This window comes from Coturnix japonica, chromosome 2, assembly GCF_001577835.2.
Source record: "Coturnix japonica isolate 7356 chromosome 2, Coturnix japonica 2.1, whole genome shotgun sequence".
Taxonomy (NCBI): Eukaryota; Metazoa; Chordata; class Aves; order Galliformes; family Phasianidae; genus Coturnix; species Coturnix japonica.
This window is the reverse complement of record NC_029517.1, coordinates 74,239,990-74,265,517: the sequence shown is the minus strand read 5'-3', so window position 1 is coordinate 74,265,517 and position 25,528 is coordinate 74,239,990. Positions and strand designations below refer to the sequence as shown.

The window sequence follows — 25,528 nt, the reverse complement described above, 5'->3', positions numbered from 1 at the left end:
CATAACAGAATACTGGTGGGCAGATTCAACCCCTACTGCCATACCAACATCCACCTCTTGTCATGGCTAACATAACAGAGTATTACTTTCAGAGCAGCCCTCGTATAACTATAACGAGGGCAAAACTTTGGAGCTTACTTACGTCATGAAGTTTAAAATCCGAAATTCTTTAACGCACTACCGTAAAGTCTGCAGAAATCAGCCTGACTTTTCCACGGCCTTTCCAAGCCCCACAGCCCCCTACGGCCGCCCTGCGCTCACGCGCACGCGGAGGAGACTCATGAGGTGCGCCCCTCTGCGGTTACGCTTCTCTACTCGGAGCTGCTGCTCAAGGCAGTCCGCACAATTCTCCGCGCCCTGCCTCGCGGTGTCCCGGCAGCCCTCCGTCGCGTTTCTCCACAGGCTGGCGCTTCCCGGCCAGCTCCCACGGTTTTACCTCAGGCCTTAGCCCTTCTTCCCCACAGCTCCCTCAGGGTACTCATGAGGTACCCGTTCCAGCCGCGCTCACCAGGTCCGCCATCGGCAGGTGGCGCTACCTCACCGCCTTGCCGCCCCGCGCTCCCCTCCCCCCGCCCGCCAAGGTGAGGGTGGAGAGGCGGGGCTCCGTAGCCACTCCCCTCTGCCGGCCGCGGTGTTCCGTGCGTTCTGAGTTCCTCTTTCCTTTGAGGGCTGTTGAGTGGGTGGGAGCCGCCTTGAGTCGGGGCGTAGTGTGGTGGGTAGAGGCGTCCTGCCGTCACGGAGGGAAGCTATGAGCCCCGAGGAGAAGCCGCCGCCCAACTGCTCCCACGAGTGCCCGCCTCAGCCTGCTGCTGGCCGGGGCCGAAGGCGAGGCGGTTTGCTGACAGAGATCCGTACTCCTATCCGCACCGAGCCCTTCCAGCAGCGCTACAGCCTCAGCCCCGGCAGGGAACTCGGCAGGTGGGTGTGCGGCCGCGTCCTTGCATGGGGTGGTCCCGGGGAGCTGTGAGGGCAGCTGCAGCGCGCTAAGCCCCGCTTGGAGCCGACTCCGGGCACCGGGGCCGTCTCTGGCACCGGGGTGGAGAGGAAGCGGTCCGGGACAAACTTGGCCGCCGGGGTGTGCCTGAGGGTCACCTGATGGAGAGCTTCTCAAGGAACGGAACGGTTCGTTAAAACATCGCGGTGTGAGAGCAGCCCTGGGGCCGTTGGTGGGTAGAATAGCGAAATGGTGGCACATTGGCTCGGGGTGGGTAGGTTCGATATCTGTACCCCGGGGGTCTGCACTGCTAGGCCGGTGATTCTATCTGAAACTGTCTCTCTGCCGGAAAAAATAATGACAGCACTCTTGCTTAGACATGATTCGTCTGACGAGTTTTCCAGTCGCGAAAATTAAGTGATATACCGCAGCATGTGCTGCAAGATGAGCTGTCTTTCTGCGTTCTTTGCGAGGCGCTCAGCTGTGTGGTGGGGCCGTCAGTGGCACGCCGCCCTGCTGGCTTAGTGTTCAGCAGCTGCAGTACCCACGAGCAGTGCTTTTCAGCCCCGCAGCCCAGTGGAGACACGGCAGGTAAGCGGCAAAGGAGAAGGCTGAGCTCGGTTCCGTGGCTTAAATTCAGAGCTCAGCGGCTTTCAGAAGCTCTACCGCTCTGCCCTGAAGTAAAATCTTGCGCTGGGAGCTGCGTAGCTGTTGTACTAATTGAAAAATTGGTGAGGGCTCCTTCTAGCACACACAGGCAGAACTGGAGTGACTGCTTCTGCGCCGTGAACAAGGATGCAAACAGCAAACCCTCAACGCAGAGTTCTCAGGTGTTTGTGTGGTCAACAGCGGCGGATGTCTGTTTGTGTCGGGTCATCAGTGGCCAGAGCTATACTTAAAGGTGATCCTTATGTAATGGCTGTGATTCTGCACCTGTAGTTGTGTCATGATGAGTTATGTGTCTGTTCTAAGGGTGGCATTGCCTTTGTGCAGTAGCAGAATGTGTTTCAGTTCCAACTGCCTTCTCTCATTGCCTCCACAAAGGTTTTCATCTCCCCTTCCAGTACAGAAGTCTGTACTTATGAGTGTGTCTGTGAGTGTATGTGTTTGCTTTTCCTTCAGTTTCAAATATCTTTTTTGCTAGGCTTGTCTGAAAACAAGTGACTACTTCACACGTGTGAAGAATACTTCCATTAAAAAGAAATTTTTGCTAATCTGTTGTGGCAAACTAAAAAGGCACATAGAAAGTCACTCTGATACTTGAAGCTGTCTCTTTGTATGGCATTTTTTTGATAACATACACTTAGCAGAAATTGTTTTGCTTCTATCTGCTTACAGAGTGTGCAAACATTTACTTTTGAGTAGGTCTGTCTTTGCAAAGGGCTTGGACAAATTAGCAACCAAATAGGAGGAGGTTTTGTCTAAGACAAAAGGCAGTCTTTGCTCACAGAGCTCGTTTATTTGGCAGCTGAATTTGCTCAGGAAACAGCTATGAAAAGAAAGTTCATACACTCTGTGTTCATCTCTTTTCCTAGACCTAGGGAAGTGCTTAAAAGCTGAACTTGAGGTGGGAATTCTGAAGAGAATGTGAACTGTATACATTGGGTTTGAAGGAGAGAGCAGGCAGCAGATGCGGCCCAACCGCTGAGTGTATGAACTTGTCCGGACACTTTGCTCGCTGGCTTCCAGCCCGAGTGTCAGTGTGGGTCTGCTGAAAGAGTCTTGTGCTCTGCTTCCCGTTCCTGCCTGTGCAGGAGGTTGGCAGGGGCCAGGAGCACAGGCACACAGCTGGGGCCATGTGGTGATCAGAAAATGGGGAGGAGAGATGCAGGTCCCAGTGGCTTTTAGGAGTGTCTGTCCTGGACAAACGCTGCTGGAAGAACCGCAGGCTACCAGGGGAGGAAGCTGCTTTGTGATGTCACTGGAACAACTTTGGTACAAGACTACAGGAAACCAGGCTTTGTTATTTCTGCTTGGGGGGGGGGGGGAAAGGCTTTGGGGATGTAAGGCTTATGTACTCAAACAGGCCTGGCTTGGATGCTGAACAGGCCTTTGCAAGTATACCCAAATAAGAACCTGCTTTTTCTAGCAGTTAATTCAGGGGAAATAGCAAAAGCATGGGTACTCTGGATGGGAAACTTAAGTTGCCTAAGCTGACATTTGGCTTAGTCTTCAGCCATATTAATTTTATTGTCCCCAAATCAGAATTGTTTACAGATAACATTTTCATTTGACACCTCTTGATGTTTAATGTTGAACTTTCTTTACTTAATTTTGTAAGGGTGCCACTTCTGTTCAGCATGCTCTTAAACGACTTCAACAGTACTGATTTGAGATGAGCTTATCCAAAGTATCGTGTCTTTTGTGTAGGAAAAGGCAACAGTTGTTTGACCTTTACACTGCATAGTTTTACTGTAAAATCAGGAACAATATTTTAATTATTTTGTGGTGACAGCCTTGACGCATGTTTCTGAGTATGCACACAATACACCCTCTGGATGTCTGAGCTCCATATTCCAGAAATACAGCCTCAATCAAAATTTCTTGTCACTGATTCATGTTACCTAAATCTTCTTTGAAATGTCCAGTATAATTATATTCCATTGTTTTGCTCCTTTTCCTCAACAAAATACCCAGAATCACAGAATTGTAGGGGTTGGAAGGGACCTCTAGAGATCATTGAGTCCAACCCCCCTGCCAAAGCAGGCTCCCTACACCATGTCACACAGGTAGGCATCCAGGCGGGTCTTAAATATCTCCAGAGAAGGAGACTCCACCACCTCCCTGGGCAGCCTGTTCCAGTGCTCCGTCACCCTCACTGTAAAGTTCTTCCGCACATTCATGCGGAACTTCTTATGCTGTACTTCCATCCCATTACCCCTAGTCCTATCCCCACGCACTACTGAAAAGAGACCAGACTCACCACTATGGCTCCCACACCTCAGGTATTTATAAATCTGGATCAAGTCCCCTCTCAGCCTTCTTTTTTCAAGGCTAAACACACCCAGTTCCCTAAGTCTCTCCTCATAGGGAGATGCTCCAGGCCCTTCACCATCTTTGTGGTCCTCCGCTGGACTCTTTTCAAGAGATCCCTGTCTTTTTTGTACTGGGGAGCCCAGAACTGGACACAATATTCCAGATGAGGCCTCACCAGGGCAGAGTAGAGGGGGAGGATCAACTCCTTCAGCCTGCTGGACACGCTCTTTTTAATGCACCCCAGGATGCCATTGGCTTTTTTGGCTACAAGGGCACACTGCTGGCTCATGGTTAATTTGTCGTCCACCAGGACGCCCAGGTCCCTCTCAGCAGAGCTCTTCTCCAGCAGCTCTTCCCCCAGCCTGTACTGGTGCATGCAATTATTTCTACCCAGGTGCAAGACTCTACACTTGCTTTTGTTAAACCTCATCCGGTTTCTTACTGCCCAGCTCTCCAGCCTGTCCAGGTCTCGCTGAATGGCAGCACAGCCTTCAGGCGTGTCAGCCAATCCTCCCAACTTCGTGTCATCAGCAAACTTGCTGAGGGTGGTCACTATCCCCTCATCAAGGTCGTTGATGAAGATGTTGAACAAGACTGGACCCAGTACAGACCTCTGGGGCACGCCGCTAGTTAGAGGCCTCCAGCCAGACACCGCAGTGCCAAAGACAACCCTCTGCGCTCTGCCAGTCAGCCAATTCTCAACCCACTTCACCGTCCACTCATCTATCCCATACTACCTCAGCTTTGTTATAAGGATGTCATGGGGGACCCCCTAGATAATTGCACACAAAATACCATTAGGCTATAAATTCTTCAGTTTGTTGGTGTGGAATGCACTCTTTTAATGCAAAACAAGCTATGCACGTGTTGTTAGCCATGATTTCTGTACTAAAAACAACACTCCTGGTTTTAGAGGTAAGTTGGAGAAGATCCTGAACAATTGGCATTGCTTTTTCTCTAGAACACAGGAGTATTCTTTAGTGACTGCTCTAAAACAAGCCATCTTCTTTCAGTGAAATATGTGCAGTGCATACAAGTAAAGGTATATAATGTTCAGTTCAGTTGATTTTCTTCATTCCATGTTTTTTGTTTTTGTTTTTTAATGAACAAGCATGTACTCTACCCAGACTTACGCATAACTATTTAAATCATATGAAGAAACTAAACAGAATATTTGTATATTCTTCATTTTTTACTATGGTTTAATAGAAAGATGGCCAAGCTCTTGAATTGGTTTTCTGAGATTTCTGGCATAAACTTGCTTACTTTTCAGGTAACTTTCAGGAGTTCAGATCTTAGTCGTATGTGGTTCTTGTACAGTTGGGTATATCAGTAAGAATGCACATTTATGCTGTCACACTTTGAAGCCGCTGTTGGCTTGGGTGAAACAGTTGGGGAAGTAAGAATGTGAAGGCAAGGCTTGCAAGTAGCTGATTCCACCATCTGAGAACAAACTTATGTGAAGAAATGTTCATAAACATCAGAAATGGAACCTCCCCTCACCTGGCTCTTTGAAGACAAAAATTGTATTAAAAAATCACCCCAGAAGAAAATGTTTGATGTGAATTATGTAATAAATTGCATATAGTGTTATGGATCTCAGAAAATTTTTCTAAGCTTTCTGTAAAATAAACATTAAAAATAGTTGCTAATATACATTGTAGTGACAGTGCTTTTTAGCTTGTCTTAAAACTATTACAGTAAGGTCAGTTCTCTGTTTCCCTGAGCCTATGACAACCAGAATTAATTGGTGTGACATTAATGCTACTGTTTTTCTGATTTGACATTTGATTTGTGACACATGGCTTTTCCTTTAAGCCATACTATGTGTCAGATAAAATAATGCTAATTCTGTTGGCAGTCTTGAAATATGGCATTAAGCTTCTTTGTGATCAGATATGGTATCTTAAATCATAATTCTCTACTGAGGCTCTTGTGAAGACTGAGAACAACTTGTTTCCTATTTAAGTCACCCTTAAAAGCATTTTTGTTTGTTTGGATAACTGATAGTCACTTTTTAACTTCAAAGAGAAACATGAAATATTACCTCTCAAAACTTCTTCCTTCAATGTAACATTCTCCCTGGTAGCTCCTCTCAAGATATCTAAACTGACATTGCTGATATTTAACATTGTTTTCACAATTTAATAGCAGATCTGTTTCTTGAAAGGAATTTCAAAAAGCAGCATCTTAGGAAACACTTAAGATACACTTTCTGGGTGTACTCTATAAGTAAGCTTTTTCTTACTGGTTGCTTTAGTGGTGCTACAATTTAAAGCTTTTGACTTTGCACTAGAAAGGCATTCTTCCAGAAGGAAACTGTGCATTTGGAGGCTAAGAAGGTAACGCTTGGGGAACTACAGGCTGGTGGGCCACACTTCGGAGCCTGGGAAGATCATGGAACAGATCATCCTGGTAGCTATATTAAGGCACATACAAGATGAGGCGGTGATCTGCAACAGCCAGCAGGGCTTTACCAGGTGCAGCTCATGTTTGACCAATCCGTTGGCCTTCTTCAATGGTATGACTTTATTAGTGGACAGAGGAAGTGTAATTGATGTAATTTACCTGGACTTCTGCAAGGACTTTGATGTGGTCCCAGGCCACATCCTTATCTCTAAATTGGAGATATGCGGATTTGAAAGGTGGACTATTTGGTGGCTAAGGAATTGGTTGGGTAATTGCAGCCATAGTGTTGTGGTCAGTAGCTCTGTGTCCAGGAGTGGCTGGTGATGACTTTTGTTCCCTGGGTTCAGTCTTGGGACTTATGTTCTTCAGCATATTTATGAGTGACCTGAATAGTGGGATTAATCATAGACTCAGAATCTTTTGAGCTGGAAGAGACCCTTAAAGATCCATCTAGTCCAGCTCTCCTGCAATGAAAAGGGACACCTACAGCTAGATCAAGCTGTTCAGAACCTGGTCCAGCCATCTCCAAAATGGGTTCCAAAGATCTTGGCAACCTATTCCAGTGCCTTACCATCGTTTTTCTTTATATCCAATCTGAATTTCCCCTCTTTTAGTTTGAAATGATTTCTCCTTGTCCTTTCAAATACATCCCCAGCAAGTCTGTCAAAGACACCAATCTGAGTGGTGCAGTTGATACAATGGAAGGAAGGGATGGTGTGCAGACCAAGATGTGAACCAAGATGTTGATTGGGGCGATCCCATTTATGTATGTAGACCGGGTTAAGAACTCATTGTGAGGAGCCCTATGGAGAATAACTTGGGGGGATTCTGGTGAATGGAAAGTTTGGCATGAGCCTCCAGTGTGCTCTTGCAAAGTGTAAGGCCAGTTGTATCCTTGAGTGCATCAAAAGAGAAAGGGGTGGCCAGCAGGGCAAAGGGTGATGATTGTCCTCCTTCACTCTGCCTTTGTGTGGCACCATTTGGAGTACTGCATCCAGGTCTGAGATCCCATCATGAGAACATGAGCTGTTGGAGCACATCTGGAGGAGAGCCACAAAATATGATCAGAGGGCTGGAGCACGTATTATGAAGAAACACACAGGGAGCTGGGCTTGTTTCTCTTGGAGAAGGTTTCAGGGAGACCTCATTGCAGCCTTCCTATACTCAAAGGGAGCTTATGATCAGAAGGGGAAACTGACTTTTTATGTTGTCCAGTAGTAATAGATCAAGGCAGAATGGTTTTAAACTAAAAATATGGGAGTTTTAGATTAGGAGGAAATTCTTTGTTCAGTGGGTAGTGAGTTGAGAGATGTTCAAGGCCAGGCTGGATGGGGCCCTGGGCAACTTGATATGGTGGGAGGTTTCCCTGCCCTCAACAAGGAGCTGCAACCAGAAGGGCTTTAAGGTTCCTGATGAATCAGGTTGTTCTGTGTAATTCTGCATGAGTGATTCTACTTAAAAACAGATATGGATGAACTCAGTGGCTTAGATTTTTGGTATAAAAGCACAGTATCTGTGTATCTACTAGGTATTTTTTAATACCTTTTTTTTTTTTTTTTTAAGACCTTTTTTACGACCCTTTAATAGCAAGTTCTGTTCCTTTATCCTTATCCATAGTCTCTGAAGTGTTTCAGTGTTCTTGATAAGCTGTACGCACTACAAACATTCAGTGCTTTTTGCTATATCTGTAGCAGGTGTGTAGCTGTTTGTTAGGCTTTGGGTGGCTATTCTTCCCTGCAGTAACATCTGTTTTCTTTAAACCATTGTATAGTGACCTTTTGACTACACCTTCCTAGTGCTACAAAATCCCATTGTATTTTCATGCATTTGCAAAGCTTTTTTAAAGCGTATTCTTGCTGTTTGTCAGCCTTCGCTTATGGGTATGTTCTGATCTATTTCCTTATACCCATTGTTCTGCAAATAATGGGTGCTTATGCAAAATGTCATTCCTGAATAACTGTGACTGTATCTGTAGTTACAAATAGATTGTTTTAGTGAGCCTGACTAGCAGATATCCACTTTGTGGATGCTTATTACTTAATTGCAGCTGGGTGGTTTTGAAACAAATTTCTGTTATGAGCAGGTTGACCACAAATGCTTTCAACAGTTACTCTTCATGGAAAGTAGTCTGTCACTAGGTTAGGAGCTGGGAGAGTGAAAAGTTTGACATGAGCTGAATTAGTTAATTCTGTGCATTTCAGCTTGTGACATAGGAAAGGCAAGACTCAAGTAGTTGTATTCCAAACAAGATGAGGACTCTAATTTTGTTAGTTTCAGCTACCCTGCAATAAGTTAAATAAGGAAACAGAGTAAAGACTCTCCAAGTTATTCCTGCAGGTTTATACAAAAAAAAGTTGACACGGAAGTGAAAACGATCACTTTGTTTAACATTATATCAGTATGGTAAAAATTTTAAAAGATTGCTATACTTAAAGAGATGAGGATTCTTCATCGTGTTAGATGATACTCTAATTCATAGACCTTTTCATTCTAAATATCAGTACTACATGAATGGAATTGAGTGGAACAGGTGACTTGGGATGTTTAGAGAAGGTAGTTCAGCCCAAAACACTGTGGGGGAAGACTTCTGAAAGTGCTGTAGTTTGTTTTTAGCTGTACTGCTGGCTTAGTGTAGCTCATCCGCTGTGTTTTGTCAGAAATGATACTCATTAACTGTACTCAGTTCTGCAGAGTGTATGTATTCACACTGTCATTGCTGCAAAAACTGTTAGAAAGTTTTAGGTTGGCCAAGCTTTCTTACTTTTTGAAATATTTTGTATTCCTTAAACAATGAGACAATAGGGGATTTTTGAGAACTGTTAAGCAATCAAAACTATGGCTGTTGTCATTGCAGAAACATCATGGTGAAAGCACGAGGTGCTATATTTTAAAAACACAGAGTATGGGTATTCCATAGCATAAATAGAGTGGGATCTTGAGCACTTATTCAATGACGATACTGTCCACTGTTGCCTTGAATATAGTGGTAAATATAGTAACTGGACAATTAGTTTGCTCAAGTATAGTCACAAAAAGCAGTTTTATTGCTTGTGCACCATTTTACTAGCTTTTTATGAAAGGCTCGGAGATATCTTAATCTTCCTAACAAGTACAGTTCATTTCTATTATATGTTTGAAGATTTGAAGTTACTTGAACTTTGTTCAAATACGTTGCTGTTGTAGTTTTCTTTTTTGAAATCCGTATTAATATTGGAGATAAGAACATCACAATCTGAAATGTAACTTTAACTCTTTAGAGCAGAGGCTATCAGTGAGCAAGGCATCTTTCTAACTTTAGAGCACATGGTAAACATGTCCCTTAAGAGTGATTTAGTTCAGGTTTTCTGAAATATTAATTTGTGAGGGTTATACTAAAGTTGTCAATAAGGGACTTGGTTCTAACTTCACATTCTTTAATTTCAGAGGAAAATTTGCAGTGGTGAAGAAATGTATCCAGAAAGACACTGAAAGAGAATTTGCAGCAAAATTCATGAGAAAAAGAAGAAAGGGACAAGACTGTCGGATGGAAATAATACATGAAATTGCAGTCCTTGAACTGACACAATGCAATCTTTGGGTCATTAACCTGCATGAAGTTTATGAAACTGCAACGGAGATGATTTTAGTCCTGGAATAGTAAGTACTAGTAATAATTTCTGAATAATCTTCTGCAGTATTTGTTTAAAATAAAAAAGAGTTAGGCAAATGCTTTTTGCTGTTGAGCAGCTCAGTTAAGACTGTGTTCTGATTTAAAATAACTGTGAGAGTAACAGTGGGGCTTTATAGTTGAGAAGTGGCTTGACCTACCTGCTAAGTCAGTTTGGTTTGTTCAGCTGTTCCCTTTTCTGATAACAGAAATGGACGATGAGAAATCTTGTGCCCTAATCTGATGTTTTTCAGAAATGAAAAGAAGCTGCACCTTTGAAGTTCAGGAATTAGACTGTGTGTTGTTTTTTGTTGTTTTTTTTTTCTTGAATATATTTTTTGTTTTATGCAGTTATGCATCAGTGATTTATAAAATGTTCCAGTTTTCATTAGAATACAAAAGCATAACAGGGCTTCTAGAGTCTGACTGACATTACTGGAGATGAAAAAATATGTTTTAAACACTGGTAATGCAGACTTAATGAGAATACAGTTTAAATTTCTGGTTCCCATAGGGATATAACACAGGCAGTAGAATTTAAAGCTTAAAATAAGGGTTGGGTATTGTGATAATTGTTATGTAAAATTGCTGGTTTTCATTTAGAACTCAGTTCTCCTACAAAACATTTTTAATATGAAGTATTAAGTAGGTTGTTTAGTAATTCGCGTCATGATTATTTTTATATGCATCAGTCATACCTTGTTAGAGATAAATAGCTGTGTTGGAGTTGTGGAAAAAAACACTTTCACTGACTTCAGCAAATACATCTGGATGCTTCTTTAATGTCAGCATGTTCCACAGGCATGTTGCAACAACACAGGTATGAATGCTAGTAGATTTCTGACATTCTGTATGCAAAGGATTAAAGGACATATCTGGACTGTAAGCTTTAGTAGGGCATTTCAGTTTCAACTTAGTTTCTTGGTCTGTGTGGCAGATCCTTATTATGGAAAGGAGAAAAATACTTAATCTTTGCTCAATAACTTTATCTGCTAAGATTTAGAAGTGTCCTCTCTTGATGCTGGATCTGTTGTAAGGGAGGTAAGCTGTTACTGTTTTGCCTGTGGGAAGAAATTTTAATCACGTGGAAGGTTGTCTTTGAAATACTATCAGCTTTTTAAAAAAAAAAAAAAAATTGACCACAAAGTGTTAATGTAAGTTCCAAGCAATAGAAAACAATGAGGATTTAGTTTTAACTGCAGGATGGCAGAACTCTGTATCCACACGAACACTGACTTCTTGAGGCTATGTGCCAATGAACTGCAGAAAATTGAATAGTAAAGTCTGAAGAGGTAGTATGTAAAGCCTGGAATTACCATATGGAACAGTGACATTTTTCTATGTTAGTGAAAACTGAATTAATAAAAACCTGGATGTTTAGCGAAAACCTAAGAGTCCAGAAAACCTTCACACATTCAGATTTCAAAATTGCTTTTTTTCTTGCAGCATTTGTGCTCCATAATTTTGTACAACATAATGACTTTTGATTCTTTTGGAAGAAAAACAGTGCATCTAGTGCTTCAGAGCAGGAATTTTTATAAGTGTTCATCACTATATGCTTATACATCTATGGAAGGAATAGATGTTAGCTTGTTAGTGGGTCACGTTTTAAACAAACTTGTGTGTGTATCTTCAAAATCTAGGAAGGTATTGTTGGATACATATAATAGGATGTGAGTTGGGTAGTTACCTGCCAGAATCGTGTGTGTGTGTATGTATATGTGTGTGTGTGTGTATAGTAGACTTACATATTGCATACTTCAAGCAAGAAGAATGTTACCTTTATCATCTTGAGGAGATGGTTGGGTTTTATTTAATACACTGCATTAAGTACTTTTTCCACCTACTGGACCTGAGTAATATTACTGCCTGTACTGTCATGATAACTGTGCTGTTCCAATGTTTGCACCATGTCTACCTATTAGACAGTTAACAAAGACTGAATAATAGCCATCTCAGATCCACAGTGCGGCTTTGGAGAGAACCTTCTCAAACTTTACTGGATACTTTGCATTCTGCATTTCGTTCAGCTCTTAGGCTCCTTTATCAGAAAGACCACAGGAGCAGGGGAAGTATGTGTTTGTCTGGGAACTGAGAATTTAATGGGGGGGAAAAAAAAAAAAAGCCTATGCAATTTTATGTGTATGAATGCTTTTCTGCTTCGTATGTCCTCATCAAATATGGGTTTTCAGTTATCCCTGTCTTTGGACACATTGGTAAGTTAGGGTAGTCTTACACTTCAAAAATTCTCAGCATATTTGCTCTCTTACTTGCCATCTAATGCTATACCTCACCAAGGAAATGTTAATGTATTGTGAGTGCACTTGAAAGACGAGGGATGTAGAATTTTGTACAGTGTATGGAAATGTTCAAAGGAAGGGGCTCAGTCTCCACTGAATTTAAAGTCAGTATAGTTGTAATCATGATTCATGTTCTAGACTTCAACTGACTTTAGCTCTTCAGTTATTCTGATAAGGAGTAAAAAAATATTAGCATGGTTTCAGTGATTAAAAGCACTTGGGTTTAGCTTGAGACTATGTATAAGTTAGTGGTACAACAGTACTGTCATAAATACATGTATTTCTGAGTGATTCTGGTCACAGCAGCTTTTAAGCTTGGAAATAAATAATACCTTATTTCTACACCTTGCTAGGGGAAGGTGTACAAGAGAAATAATGTATTCTAAACAGTTCTTGAGTTTGATGAAGTTGTGCTTCTAAATTTTTCCAGAGTAAGATGACTTGTTTACCTAAATATTGCATTGTCCTAAACACAATTCTTTGTTTTTTGTCCCCTATGGAAATTGTCTGTTGAGGAGGGTCAGGGTACCCAGTAACTTACAGAGCAGTTACTTTATAATTAAGATTTTAAAAGCAAAAACTTATTGAAAGATGTATTCTTGGAGAGGAAAAAAAAAGTACATGGTAAGCACCTGAGAACTCTTGATCTGCATGGATACTGAAATCATAGCAATGAAGTGCTTGAAATGCTTGCAGGTGTTTTCATCTCTTCTGTGCTTCAGGTTTTTTTGTGTTATTGGTTTTTGGGTTATTTTTGTTTATTAGTTTTTGTTTTTCCTGACCTCTAGATAGGGAATACTGAATAGCTAAGTTGAAAATATTGTTAAGCAGCATTGCAAAATTTGGCACAAATGTGTAGGCAAATCTTCTTGGAGTTCATTTTGACACTGTGCTTTCAAACCGCTGTGACTGAGTTGGCTCACAGTCAGCAGACTGTTTTGCTTAAATGAGTCAGTTAAGGTAGCTTCACAGCAATGCTACAGAGAACAGTCTTGCAGAGAGGAAGTTCACAAATTTTCCATGTTCTTCTAAAGAATCACTAATTATATGTTCCAATGTGACAATTTTGAGATGAAGTGAAATGTCTGTAAGAAGTTTTTATTTAAGAACAAACAAAAAAGAAACATTGGGTGTTAAAACATTTTTTTTGCTGTGTGAAACTTCTTTTTAAAGCAAAATACTTTGGCTGTTGGCTGAGGACAGCCATGTTTCTTAAGTCATGAAGTGAATATATATGTCTAAAGGTTTTGTTTGTTTGGCTCACTTCTGAAGTTGTTTAGGTTCATCATCTTTAAAAAAGTACTGCAGATTACTTAGAACTGTTTAAAATTAAAAGTATTTTTTGTATCTAGTGTTCTCATGCTCTCTTTTCATTTCAGTAATGGGATTTTTTTTGTTTCAAATTCTTCTTGCCTTGACTTCTAAGAAAATTTAAGTGTAATGCTAAAATTCCGGGTAATTGTGGTTTAGCTTGGTGTTTAGTATTCTAATTTGTTAGCATAACTTAACTGTAGCATATGTGTATTAAGTAGGTATACAGCAAACAGGGCCTTATAAGGCCTACCTTCTGCTGATTCTCATCTGAGTTTATTAAAGCTTATTTGAGAAAAAAAAAGTAGGTGTGATCCCTGTTTGGCAGATGTTAAGGGGAATGAGTCCTATTTCACTTAGACAGAAACAGCAGAATCAATGCTTGTCTTGTTTCAAGCAGCAGAGAGATTCAGTCTTCCAAGTATAACCTATTATGACATTCCTAAAATGGAATTTGTTTCATTTATTGATTATAGAAGGCATTTTTTAATAGTTATCTTGAAGTTCAAGTGGTATTGCTTTTTTTAAAAAGTAATGTGATTTAAAATGCTAGAATAAATTATCTCATATCCATTTTAAAAAGGTGACTAGTTTCTGAATTTCATCCGAATACAGCTACCTTTTTTCTTGAATTAAATAAAAATATGCTGAAGAAATGTACTGAATGTTCTCAGGAGTATGTATTTTTCAAGAAGTGAAGTATTAACACTCACTTCAAGAGAACTTCTTTCATTCTTTAGTTCCATCATCTTTGGTACAGGGTTAAGAAAATGTTTAATAGGCTTCTTCTTTTAAGGAAAAAAATAAAAATCTTAGTTTAATAAACTAAGAATAAACTTAGTTTAATAAATCATACTGCTGTGTCAGTTAGCCTATGTAATGAACAGAAATATAAAACTTTATATAAACATTTGAGATGTAGCCATCTTCCAAATTCACTTTGTTTGCAAGGCAATCTCCAGGGAGAGTTCTAAATAACATGAGTAACTGGGAAGGTAAAATAAACATAAATAAAAATGTAAGGCGTGAAGCATTTTAAGGCACAAGGAATACATCAACCAAGTTAGTATTCATAAAGTTTTTTTTTAAATGAATATATTTAAATGATTTTTTCTTTTTTTTCTCAGAGTCTGTAATCCAGATTCACCATTTTATAGAACTGCCTTGTTTGCTTGTCTGGTCCTTGTTTGAAAATATTTCTCTTCTGGGTGGCCTTAGGTACTTTATTTTATTATAAAAAAGACCATGCCAGTGTAGAAGTTGTTTCGTATCAATAAAGATCAATGCTTGTACAAAGTCATTGTGAGGTAACTGAAGACAACTGTCCTTACAGGGTTTCACCATCTATCACTCAGCTGATTATGGTATTTCACACAAAAGTTAATATCATCTATGCATTGATTAGTAGTACTTCAGCAATCCTTATGTAAACTCACCCCATTCTCATGTTGTTTCGCCTATTCTTGTTCTAAGATGGAGCTTCTGTTAATGCTTATTTCTGTTGCTACAGAGATGATCACGCATTTTGCATTGGAGTACTTGAAACACATTTATTCATTTGTAGTTATTTTCTTATTTTTCTTCTGTTATTTATTTAAGCTTATATAAGCAAAAGATAAGGATTCAAGCTCTGGGAACTAGAATTTTAAAAGATATTTTGAGATGAAAGCTATGTAGAGACTTAATGTCTTATTGTATACCAGATTTTTCACAAACAACTCAATTATAGACTTCATATTTAGGCTTTTCTGAGTTTTGAACGAAGTGTTTTGAGGAGAGTTAGGGGCAGAACTATTTTGCATTGTGTTTATGAAAACTTACTTTGGCCAAATTTCCACATAGTTTTGTAGAAATAGCAAAAGACATGTCTTTGATAAGCACTGCCCTTAAACAAATGTGGCATTCGTCTCTTGGGCACTGTCACTAATATTTCCAAAACAGTCTCAACAGTTTCTGTAGAATCTATTTTACTTAAGTCAGGGAATATTATTCTTTGCTTCTTTTCAAAGCTGTCATACTGAGTGGAAGTCTTCCTTGCCCACTAGAACTTTCAAAATGTTTAATAACTGAGAATATCACCACTGGATGATACACCTGCTGATCTTTCTTTATGCTAGTGTAATAAAATGGGTTCTTTAGCTTAGTTTTTGAAATAATAACATTCGTACCGTTCTGTAGTGCTGCTGGAGGTGAGATCTTTGACCAGTGTGTTGCTGAAAGAGAGGAGGCCTTCAAAGAGAAAGATGTGAAACAACTTATGAAGCAGATCTTAGAAGGAGTTTCATTCTTGCACAGAAACAATGTTGTTCATCTTGACTTAAAGGTAAAATTGTTGCAGTACTTTTCTAACTTCTAAACTGCTGGCTTCCTTACTGGTCACATCGTAAAAAGAACACAATTTTATCGTGAGAAATGGGTTTCTTTGTCATAAGAAATCCAGAGTATTACATATAGTTAAGATGCAAGTTGTAACCTGGGGATACAGAAAATTGCTTTCCATTTGTAGTATGCTAAAATTAATTTTATACAGCTTTCATTCACGTGTTCTTGTGAAATAAAGCAGTTTTATTTTGAGGCTGAACTAACTTTTCTAAGCAAGCCAGTATTAAAAGTATCTTATGTTAAAATCTTCTAATTCTCCTACATGTCTAATTCCTCTATTATTTACTAAGTAGTAAGGCACTATATGTGTCTGTCTTCTGTTGCTAGAATCCTTATTTATGCTTCATTGCATTTTTGTCCAAAGCTACCAGTAGGTTCCTGTGTCAAGCTATACATAGTTATATTTAACAGAAAATCATGAACTGCCAACCTGTTATGTCTGTTCTTTAGTGAGTGTTACATTTATTTATTTGTACTTGAATACATTCACCATAAAAAGTAAACCCCCAAGCAAATTCTCCTTTTCTTAAAGGTATTTGAGACCTTAAACCTTTTCTTAGGGTATACTGATCAGCCTGCTTAACTATTTTTACACACAATGTAGTCAGAACATTTCAATCAGCCTATTTTACCAGTTTGTTCCTGTAATACCTTGGGTACTTCCCATTTTCAGGAATCTTGGGGTACAGTTTTCTCTGCACAGATGTGTAGAAACAGACAGTAAAATTTCTGTCAACTACCTGCTAAAATTTAATATAGTACTCAAGGGTTTCATGAAAAAAAATTCTTCATTTAAGAATATACTGCAAAAGAATCATATCATTTGTTCTATGTAGAATTAGATGGTTAACTTCATTAATTTTACAGGTTACAGTGAGATGTTTAGCTTAAAGAGATAACCTTAATTATGCATCCTTAGTCATATTCTTTTAAAAGGCAACTAAATTTACAAGAAATATTATGGCCAAACTCTGATAGAGACTTCTAGAATAATGGAAAAATTGCAATATATGGATTTTGTCATTATATCATCAGTTTACAAAACTTCAAAACCTACTTGCAAGGTAGGTTTTAAGGGTATCCATTTTACTAAGTGCGCTTACAATAAATGATCTGTGTAACTTACCTAAATTGCTAGAAGTGAACAGATCTTTGTATGCATTGTCTTTTGTCCTTTCCGCTGAAGTTCAGAACATCAACAGAGCTGTGCTCCCTTTCATGTGACAGAAGTTTAATCTAACTTAATGAGGAATATAAGTTTGGCCAACATTTGCAATAACAAATTATGCTTTTCACTGGTGTTACTTGTACATGATGCTAAAGGCACAACTAATGTCTCAGATTCCTAAAGGCCAAGGTTCTGATGCTGAAAGTATGCCTCATTTTCTTTTTATCATCTTTCCTGAGGTACATGTTTCTAGTGGTGCTAATGTGGCATTAGGGTGGACATACGTGACCATATAATGTGAACTCTGTCTACATACCAATCTTGTAAAGTGGTCCATTTAGTCTTTTCATTCAGTATACATCATACAAGGATCTTAACTGGAACCTTTAAGCCTCTCTGCAGTAGGGAGGAAGGCTTATAATCTGCCAGTTTACATTAGCCATGTCATTACTGCTTGATAGTAAGAGTGCAAGGACCTCTGCAAAATGGCTACTAGGGGAGACTCTAGCCTAGGTGGGTATCTCTGCTCTTTGCAGGAGTACAATGTACTGTCAATCCCAGATATATTACAGCAGTATGTTAAACAAATAAGATAGAGAAATCACTTTATAGATGTAATAAAATTATCTTCCTTTTCTTTAAGTATGAGAGTAATTGATTGTTGAGCTGGAAGTGATAGTAGTTCTAATGCTACAGCATCTCCAGGATTTAAGCTGGGTTTGAACTGTTGTTTCATTTGAACGATTTGTTTCATTGAACGATTTGAAGTCGTTCCTTAAAAGAAGAAAACTGGTGTTATTTCAGTACAAATAGATTTAGGGTTATGAGTCTGTTTGAACTGTAGACAATTTCTTGTCATTAAAAACTTTTCCTCATTTAAATATAGAGAGCAAGTGCTTTTCTCATGTGTTCTCTTTGCTTCTTCAGAACAGAACTAAATTTCTTACTAAGAAGAACATCTGAGAGGCTAATTAGGGAGGCATGGCCACTTTTTTTTTTTTTTTTTCCTCAGATGTTTGCTTTTCTAATACAGATGCAGAGTACAAAATGTGAATATGGTAAATATACAACTCCAGTATCCTTTATATGGCCACCAGATCCTAGTTTATAACCAAAAATAAGCTGTTGTTAATGCATACATTTACAAACAGAAAATAGATAGATGTTCTGGAGTTCCTTTTAAATAATGTGGCTTAACTTTACAGGAATGAAAAAACTTGAATTTATTCAGGTCTTGTAGCAAGAAGAGCTGGGCCAAGATTATGATATGTTCTTGTACAGTTTTATTTCTGTTATCAAGAAGAAAGACGTTAATGTGAAATAGCATCATCACAATCAATTTGGGAATGAAAAAATGTGAATAGGAGAAAACTATAGGTGTTGGTGTTAATCCAGTTGGACTGAATCCCTCAGTGTTCTGTGTTCATACACATTTGTCCTCCCTTTTCAACCACTACTAATATGTGATAATACAAGTTCTCAATAAACAAAGCCTTCATCACTTTCATGGAAGTCAAGCTTACCAGAAGCGTGTACATCACATGAACTGTCAGTGTTACTGCTTGTAGAAGTTAATGATAAAGCACAGTGTAATCATTGGCCCAGTTTGGGGAGACAGGGACTTGATCTGGCAATGATATGCTCCAGTTGCAAAAAACTGAGACCCACTGACTAAAGTTAGTTTTAAGATGTTTGGGGGTTTTTTTTTAGTTTTTTTTTTTTAATATTTTTAAACTCAGCAGCTGCCATTCAAAATAGAAGGAAAGGGACTTCTGAATGACTGCAGAGTTTATGATGAGGAATGACAGCCAAGATCTAATAACAACAGGGCAAACAAGTTTATCCAAAAGTCTTAAAAACCTGTTTTTCAGGCTGCTGGGGTTTTCTTTTTTGTTTTGTTTTTGATTTTTTAACTGTTCTTGAGTTGGTATTCTGCAATACAGTTGTTAGTCCTTTGAACAAGATTGAGGTCAGTTGTGTCAGATTTTCTTTAAACAGGTATAGTCAAAAAAAGTTTCATAAACATTTAAAAAACATGAACAGGAAATATCTTACACTAAGTAACAGGGAGGGAACATTGGAAGGAGCAAGGTGGTATGAAGCAAGGAGAAAGGTGGTATGAAGGACTAAAGGCACAAATGTGGAGATCTTCATGTCCTTTTGCTAAATGGTAGCTACTGGCATGTCTGTTGTATGAGTTCTAAGCTAAGAAAGGTAGATGCTTAATTTTCAGTTCTTAACTGAAAATCCTGCCACTGTGTTGAGCCAGTTTCTCTCTTCAAGTTCACCTTTCTTTAAAAAATAAAAAACAAAACTCCAGGGTACAACATATTGTTATTCTAAAATAATTATGCAATTTTAAGGTGTTGTAGATATAAGATTTTTGTGATCTTGAACATCTACTTGCTTTGCTTTTCAGCCACAAAACATTCTACTAACAAGTAAGTCTCCACTGGGAGACATAAAGATAGTGGATTTTGGCCTTTCCAGGATTGTGAAGAACAGTGAGGAATTAAGGGAAATTATGGGAACTCCAGAATATGTAGGTAAGTTGTTACTATGACATCAGTGTAGCTTTGAGGAGGAGGGTACATCAACAATGGAAAATTTTCTCAAAATTTGATGAATGCCAAACTGGCTGTGTAGTTATGGTGTCAGAAGATCAAGTTATTAGACGTGATATTGCTGTGAAAGTTGGAATCACCAGAGCAGTGACTGACAATTTTGTGCTTGTGTTGAAAATAAGTATGTACTTTAGACGAATCTAAGCAGTGATGACAAGTATTACTTGGATGAGAGGTTGAAAAATACATACTCTTACTGAATATGGTATTCTAGCCTGGTAGGCTTTGTATCCATTTCATTAAAAAGTAAAATCATTTCAGGCTTTGAAAATGTGCTTTAAAATAAGCTTAAGTGGTATAGCATATTCTTTCTAGGCATGGGTTTTCATGCTGTGATATAGAATGCTAGATATTGAAATTATTTCTCAGTGGGAGATTTGTACAGAGCATTCTTAATTGGTGAAGAGATGATCATTGCTTCTGAAGATTAAAATAAAAAGAAATCAGTTTTCTTTTTACCTGAAACTAACCAATGATGCTAATAATTCAAAACACTTGACTATAAGTATCTATTTATAAGTCACTTAAAGTGTGACCGTCTTTTATTGAAATTTTTCCACATGCCTGCTTTTGCACTCTGTAAGTATAGTATTTTGTCTGTGTATGAGGAAAAAATGGAACTTCTTTTTTTTTTTTTTCCCTGAATAGCTCCTGAAATTCTGAGTTATGACCCAATCAGTACAGCAACTGATATGTGGTAAGTTGAGCAAATTAATGATCATCATAACACTGCTGAAAAGCTTAAAAAGAAAACAACCAAGACAAAACAAACAAACAAACAAAACCCTGTTTTTGTGTTTTTTGCTTTCAATTTAGGAGCATTGGAGTACTGGCATATATCATGCTAACAGGGGTATCACCTTTCTTAGGGGACGATAAACAAGAAACATTCTTAAATATATCTCAAATGAATGTAAGTTACTCTGGAGAAGACTTTGACCTCATATCAGAGTCTGCTGTGGATTTCATTAAAACCTTGCTGGTGAAGAAGCCTGAGTAAGTAAAATACACAGCTGAATCCAGTCCTGCAAATTAACATAGACATTTTAAAGTGAATACTTGAATTTTTTGTTTTTCAAGTGCGAGGCAACTTTGGGCACTATTACTTTTCATACATATTAAAAGAGCTTTCCATTTCCCTCCTGACTTGTGTGTTCTGAATGTATCCAACTACAGCTGTTAGAACTGAAAATTTCAGAAGATTGTAAATGCAGCATAGTGTGGTACAGTATTCTGGCTTTCAATATGTGTGCCCTGATGGTGTCTCTTATATGAGCTGTGCTTTGAGCCTTCTGTTTCGATTTATTAGTAGAGTACCTTACTCTTCCATAGTTCATTAGTGTGCTTTTCTAAGGGAAGGCAAATTGGAAATTCCAGCTCTCAAAACAGAAGTAGTACTTTTTGTGCACATGGCATGTCAACCACCAAAATTGCCTACTGTATCATGGTGGTTTAATTGGGTGGGGCTTTTTGGTGTTTTTTTTGGTTGTTGTTGTTGTTTTGGGTTTTTTGGGGGGTGGGAGGCATGGAAATACTTGAACGTAAATACAGCATGATTTTCATAGATTTAAGGAAAAAGATGGTTGCTCAGTAATATGGTATACTGCAGTATTTAAGAATATGAACTCCTTTATTTCAAACATTAACAGTTCATCTTTGACTGTTGGTCTTTTGGGGTAAAAAGTAATTATCAGAACATTTTTAGTAATTCTATCAGTCATGTACATTCATTTTCCTTGGAAGAAAACTGTATGAATATCTTACTAGACTTCAAGTTCACTGAAACATTTCTTTAAACACTTCGTTTTTTTGCAGGGAACGGGCAACTGCTGAAGAGTGTCTCCAGCACCCCTGGTTAGAACAAAGTGATGAACCTACTTGCAGGACTTGGAGTAAGAGTGCAGGAGGGGAGAGCAGTGATGTCATCCAGAAAAATGCGAATTCTGCCTCCGAAAAACCTGTAGATGTTGAGAAAGCTGAGAAGGAAGAATCAATGATGACAGAAGAACTAATTGTAGTGGCTTCATATACTCTGGGACAATGTAGGCAGTCAGAAAAAGAAAAAGCAACTGAGCAGAAAGCCATTTCTAAACGATTTAAGTTTGAGGAACCATTGCTCCAAAAAATACCAGGAGAATTCATTTATTGAACTATGCCTTTCTTCATAGCAGTGTTTTCTACTAAACAAAAATATCCTAGCCAAGTGAATCTCTGATATGCAATGAAAGTTCTAGGTAAAAGAAAATTTTGATAGGTGGCATCTAAGGAGAATGTGCCAAGTTTTTTATTTCATGGAAGAAATAAAGATTTCAAGTGGCTGGCAGCAATTTAACAAAGATGAAAGCTTACTTTTGTTTGTAATTTTTATTTCTGTTGTGTTGTTTTGTTTTGTTTTTTTTCATGGATAGCAGACAAATTCTGTTAATTGCTTTGATGTTCTGGAGAAGCTGACATTAGATGAGGTTCAGTGGGAGATGTCAAGAGAATTATATTTTAGGATATGTTTTGTCATGCAATGCAAATATTTAATGCTGAGTTTTCCTCAAATATTTATTAGCAATTAGTAGTTTCATGTCCAGAACATGGTGGAGCAGGTGCTGATCAGCATTAATCCACTATGTTCAGGTTGGATTTTAGGAAGAAAAGAGTGGTCTGACAGAGGAGTGGTCAGGCATTGGAACAGGTTGTCCAGGAAAGTGGCAGCCCCTGGAGGTGTTTCGGGTAAGGGTAGATGTGGTTTAGTGGGTAGTATTGTTGGTAGGTGGGCAATTGGACTTGGTGATCTTAGAGGTCTTTTTCAATCTTTATGGTTCTGTGATATGTAATTTCGTTAATTGTTCCTGTTCCAAGACAATCAGCAACTATATTGCTTTGTAAAATTTGTTTCCATAAAAGAACCTGAAAGATCTATAAAATGGGGGGAAAGGGGAGAGCTGAGTCCAAATGGGTGTGATTAAGATCTCAGTTAAGAATAGCTTAGGATTTTTCAAAGTGAAATGCAGCATTAGGCCCAAAGCTGCTACTGCAAAATTAGGGGGAGAACAAACTCAATTACTTCAAGAGATTATATTTTTATTCCCATAAACACAGAGAACTTAACTGAGTTGATTCTTTCCAGAAAACTTTTTTTGCTTTGACAAGTGGATAAGATGCAGGAAAATAGTGGAAAAGAACTGGTGTGAAAGATACATCCTTGTTTCTGTGTGGAACATGAACCAAAATGACTCATAGTCCCTCTGCAGTGTAACACATCTGCCCAAGCTAGAGTGAAATGGTAGGCTCGTGAGTTGGCCAAAGTTTTATTATAAGTGGAGAAGCATGCCTGAAAAAGAATGTGATGGCCTGCTTACTCTCCATTAGACAGACTACTGTTTGTAAAACACATGGGTATATACAGCCCCTTTGTACTCATCAAATCGAACTCAGCTAGGTGCAAGTGATGTAACTGCTAAACACTGCTTTATTGTTGTTCTTCAGTTGTAAGTAGGTCCTTGCCCTCAGCAGCTTGACTTCTTCATAGTTTCCTTCAGAGTGATGACTGCATGCCAGGAGCAATTAAAATCAAACAAGAGAGTAAGAATCGAACATAATCCAACAAAGGCCATAAGGAAGATGAGTATTTTAGCCAAGCAAACAAACAGAAAAGGATCTACGGAAATTTTCAAGCCAATTTAAAAGAAATTATTTAACATGCTCAAAATTATTATTTAAGGATTGTAACAGCTGTCAATGAGACTAAGAGCTATGATTGTCACCCTGGAGAAGAGATGGCTTGGGGGGATCTTACCTGTGTATACAAATACCTGTGGAGAAGAGTAAGTAAGGTGGAGCCGGATGTGGTGCTTTAGGACAGGACAAGAGACAATGGGCACCGGTAGAAGTGCAGGAAATTCTATTTAAATAGAGGCAAAGTCCTTTTTGCTGTGAGAATGGTTGACCTCTGAAACAAGTTTTCAGAGGCTGTGGATTTCCCTCTGGAGATCTTCAAAACCCAGCTGGAGTCCGTTCTCAGGGAATCTGTTCCAGCTGCTGAGAATGAGGCAGTTGAACAAAGAGATCTCTTGAGGCTTCTCACCTTAACAGCTCTGTGATTGGAAAAGAATGGTTTTCTACATGAAATTTAACTACTTTTTTTTTTTTTNGGGGGAGGTTATCAAAAGATGAATGTTTTCTGGATTAAAAATGAAGCAATTGTCTACACTGGTGTTCAGTGGCATGCAACTTTATTATAACATAAAGATATCCAGTGATCTACCAAATTTAAAATAAATTTGAAAAAAAAGCAACCTAATTTGCTCCAGTGTTCTTTAGGAAAAGATAATAAGCAAGGGAGGTGCCTAGGAGCACTCTTGAAGTTCATAGAGTCATAGAACCACCAAGGCTGGAAAAGATCTCTAGTCATCCAGTCCAACCGTCTGTCCACCTCTCATCACTGCTTCTCACTAAACCATGTTATTTGTGCTTTCAGCAGCTGCTAGTGGTTTTGAGACCTTTGCTTTCCTTTTCATGGCTACTGCAGCTCTTGGCTGCTCCCACTGCACTCGCATCCTCTGCAAGGAGCAGCTGTGGGCTGCTGGGTGCTTAATGGGAGCCACACAGCTCAGAGCCCAGCATGTTGACTTAATGCTTTTTTTCCTTTCAATATGTGCATCCTAAAATAGCTCAAACACAGAGGAGAAGCGGCTTCTGAGGTTCTTCAAGGTCAAGGTATTAGAAACTGTGTTTGCTGACTGCAGACCATATCATAAAAGCAGGGATTTGAATGTGACTTTCCTCTTGTTCCAATCCCCTGACCTGCTGGCTTCCAGTTCTGCTTATTGCTTTCTTCGGTATCTAGGTTAAAGATTTGAATCTGAGAAGAAAAATGTTGAAATATGATGATACCGCCTATTCTCACAGCTTAGATGAACTCACAGACTTGCTAGGACGCCTAGGAGCCTCAAATTAAAAGGGTACCGCGCTGGGTCTCTCAAGGAGAAGTGGCTGACACAATCTGTTCAGAAACTGAGCTTCCCTGAAGTAAGGCAATAAAATTTCCTGTTTTGCCTGTAAGGTTTGTGTGGGAACATTTTGCTTCTGCCAGGGGTTAGGACCAGGCAATGGAGCAAAGGCACAGCCATGTGAGGCCAGAGAGGAGATGTTGCCTGTGCCAGCAGGGAGCCAGGGCAGAGAGGCATGATCCCGCTGGCCAAGGTGACTGTGACCAAGTTTTTTGGGCATTTGCACACCTTGCAGACACTGCAAGCCCCAGGTTACGCATAGCAGCAATACAGCAATGGTAGCATGAAGCAGATACTCAGAGCACAGAAATATGGGACTGTTCTCCACAGCCATGGCTCCATTGGGGATAGGTAAAGAGTGAAAGCAGCACCCATGGAAATGATAATTGATGGACACAAAGTGATCGACTTGGCTTCTCCTTGTCAGCTGCTTGATCACTACCAGCCCATCAGTTACTTGAAAGCTGGAGCTGCAGTGAGGCACTAGAGGTGACCGAAGAGCTCTTGTCCCTGCATGGGACTGCTTTGCTATGTGGGTTGCAGTGGTGCAGGGTTGCTATTTTTAAATACATTTTGTATTATTTGTTGAAATTGCACAGCAGTGACTTCAGTCCTAAAGCTGGTACATACCTTTTCTGTCTTAGTTTTCCCTAATTCTACTCGTGCATTCGGGAATTTACCCAGGCAGTATTCATTCTGGGCAGCCCACTGTAAGGTCCAAACTAAAGCTCACATTTTTTCCTTCTAAAACAGTTTATCACAGAGGTGCTTTTACTGT

At 39.3% G+C, this 25,528-nt stretch overlaps 1 protein-coding gene and 1 long non-coding RNA gene across 3 annotated transcripts in view; one reads left to right on the top strand and one right to left on the bottom strand.

Annotated features, from left to right (window-relative positions):
- Positions 1 to 615: 615 nt before the first annotated feature.
- On the top strand, positions 616 to 24,036 carry STK17A (serine/threonine kinase 17a). Its single transcript, XM_015854915.2, has 7 exons — positions 616 to 918; positions 9,743 to 9,955; positions 15,755 to 15,899; positions 19,546 to 19,672; positions 20,399 to 20,447; positions 20,567 to 20,746; positions 21,566 to 24,036. Exons 1-7 carry the CDS (start codon positions 749 to 751, stop codon positions 21,897 to 21,899), a joined length of 1,218 nt encoding a protein of 405 aa, XP_015710401.1. The 5' UTR covers positions 616 to 748; the 3' UTR covers positions 21,900 to 24,036.
- The window catches only part of LOC107309819, a 53,411-nt gene continuing 50,684 nt past the window's right edge, over positions 22,802 to 25,528 (bottom strand). For both annotated transcript variants that reach the window (XR_004306359.1, XR_004306358.1), the window contains exon 3: positions 22,802 to 23,835. This is a non-coding gene — a long non-coding RNA (uncharacterized LOC107309819). The remainder of the gene's footprint in view (positions 23,836 to 25,528) is intronic.

Excerpts from the sequence above, each read along its gene's own strand:
- STK17A (XM_015854915.2), top strand. The coding sequence starts at position 749 with ATGAGCCCCGAGGAGAAGCCGCCGCCCAACTGCTCCCACGAGTGCCCG. Across the intron at positions 9,956-15,754 it reads ATGATTTTAGTCCTGGAATA|TGCTGCTGGAGGTGAGATCT; the intron begins GTAAGTACTAGT and ends ACCGTTCTGTAG. Across the intron at positions 20,747-21,565 it reads TTGCTGGTGAAGAAGCCTGA|GGAACGGGCAACTGCTGAAG; the intron begins GTAAGTAAAATA and ends GTTTTTTTGCAG.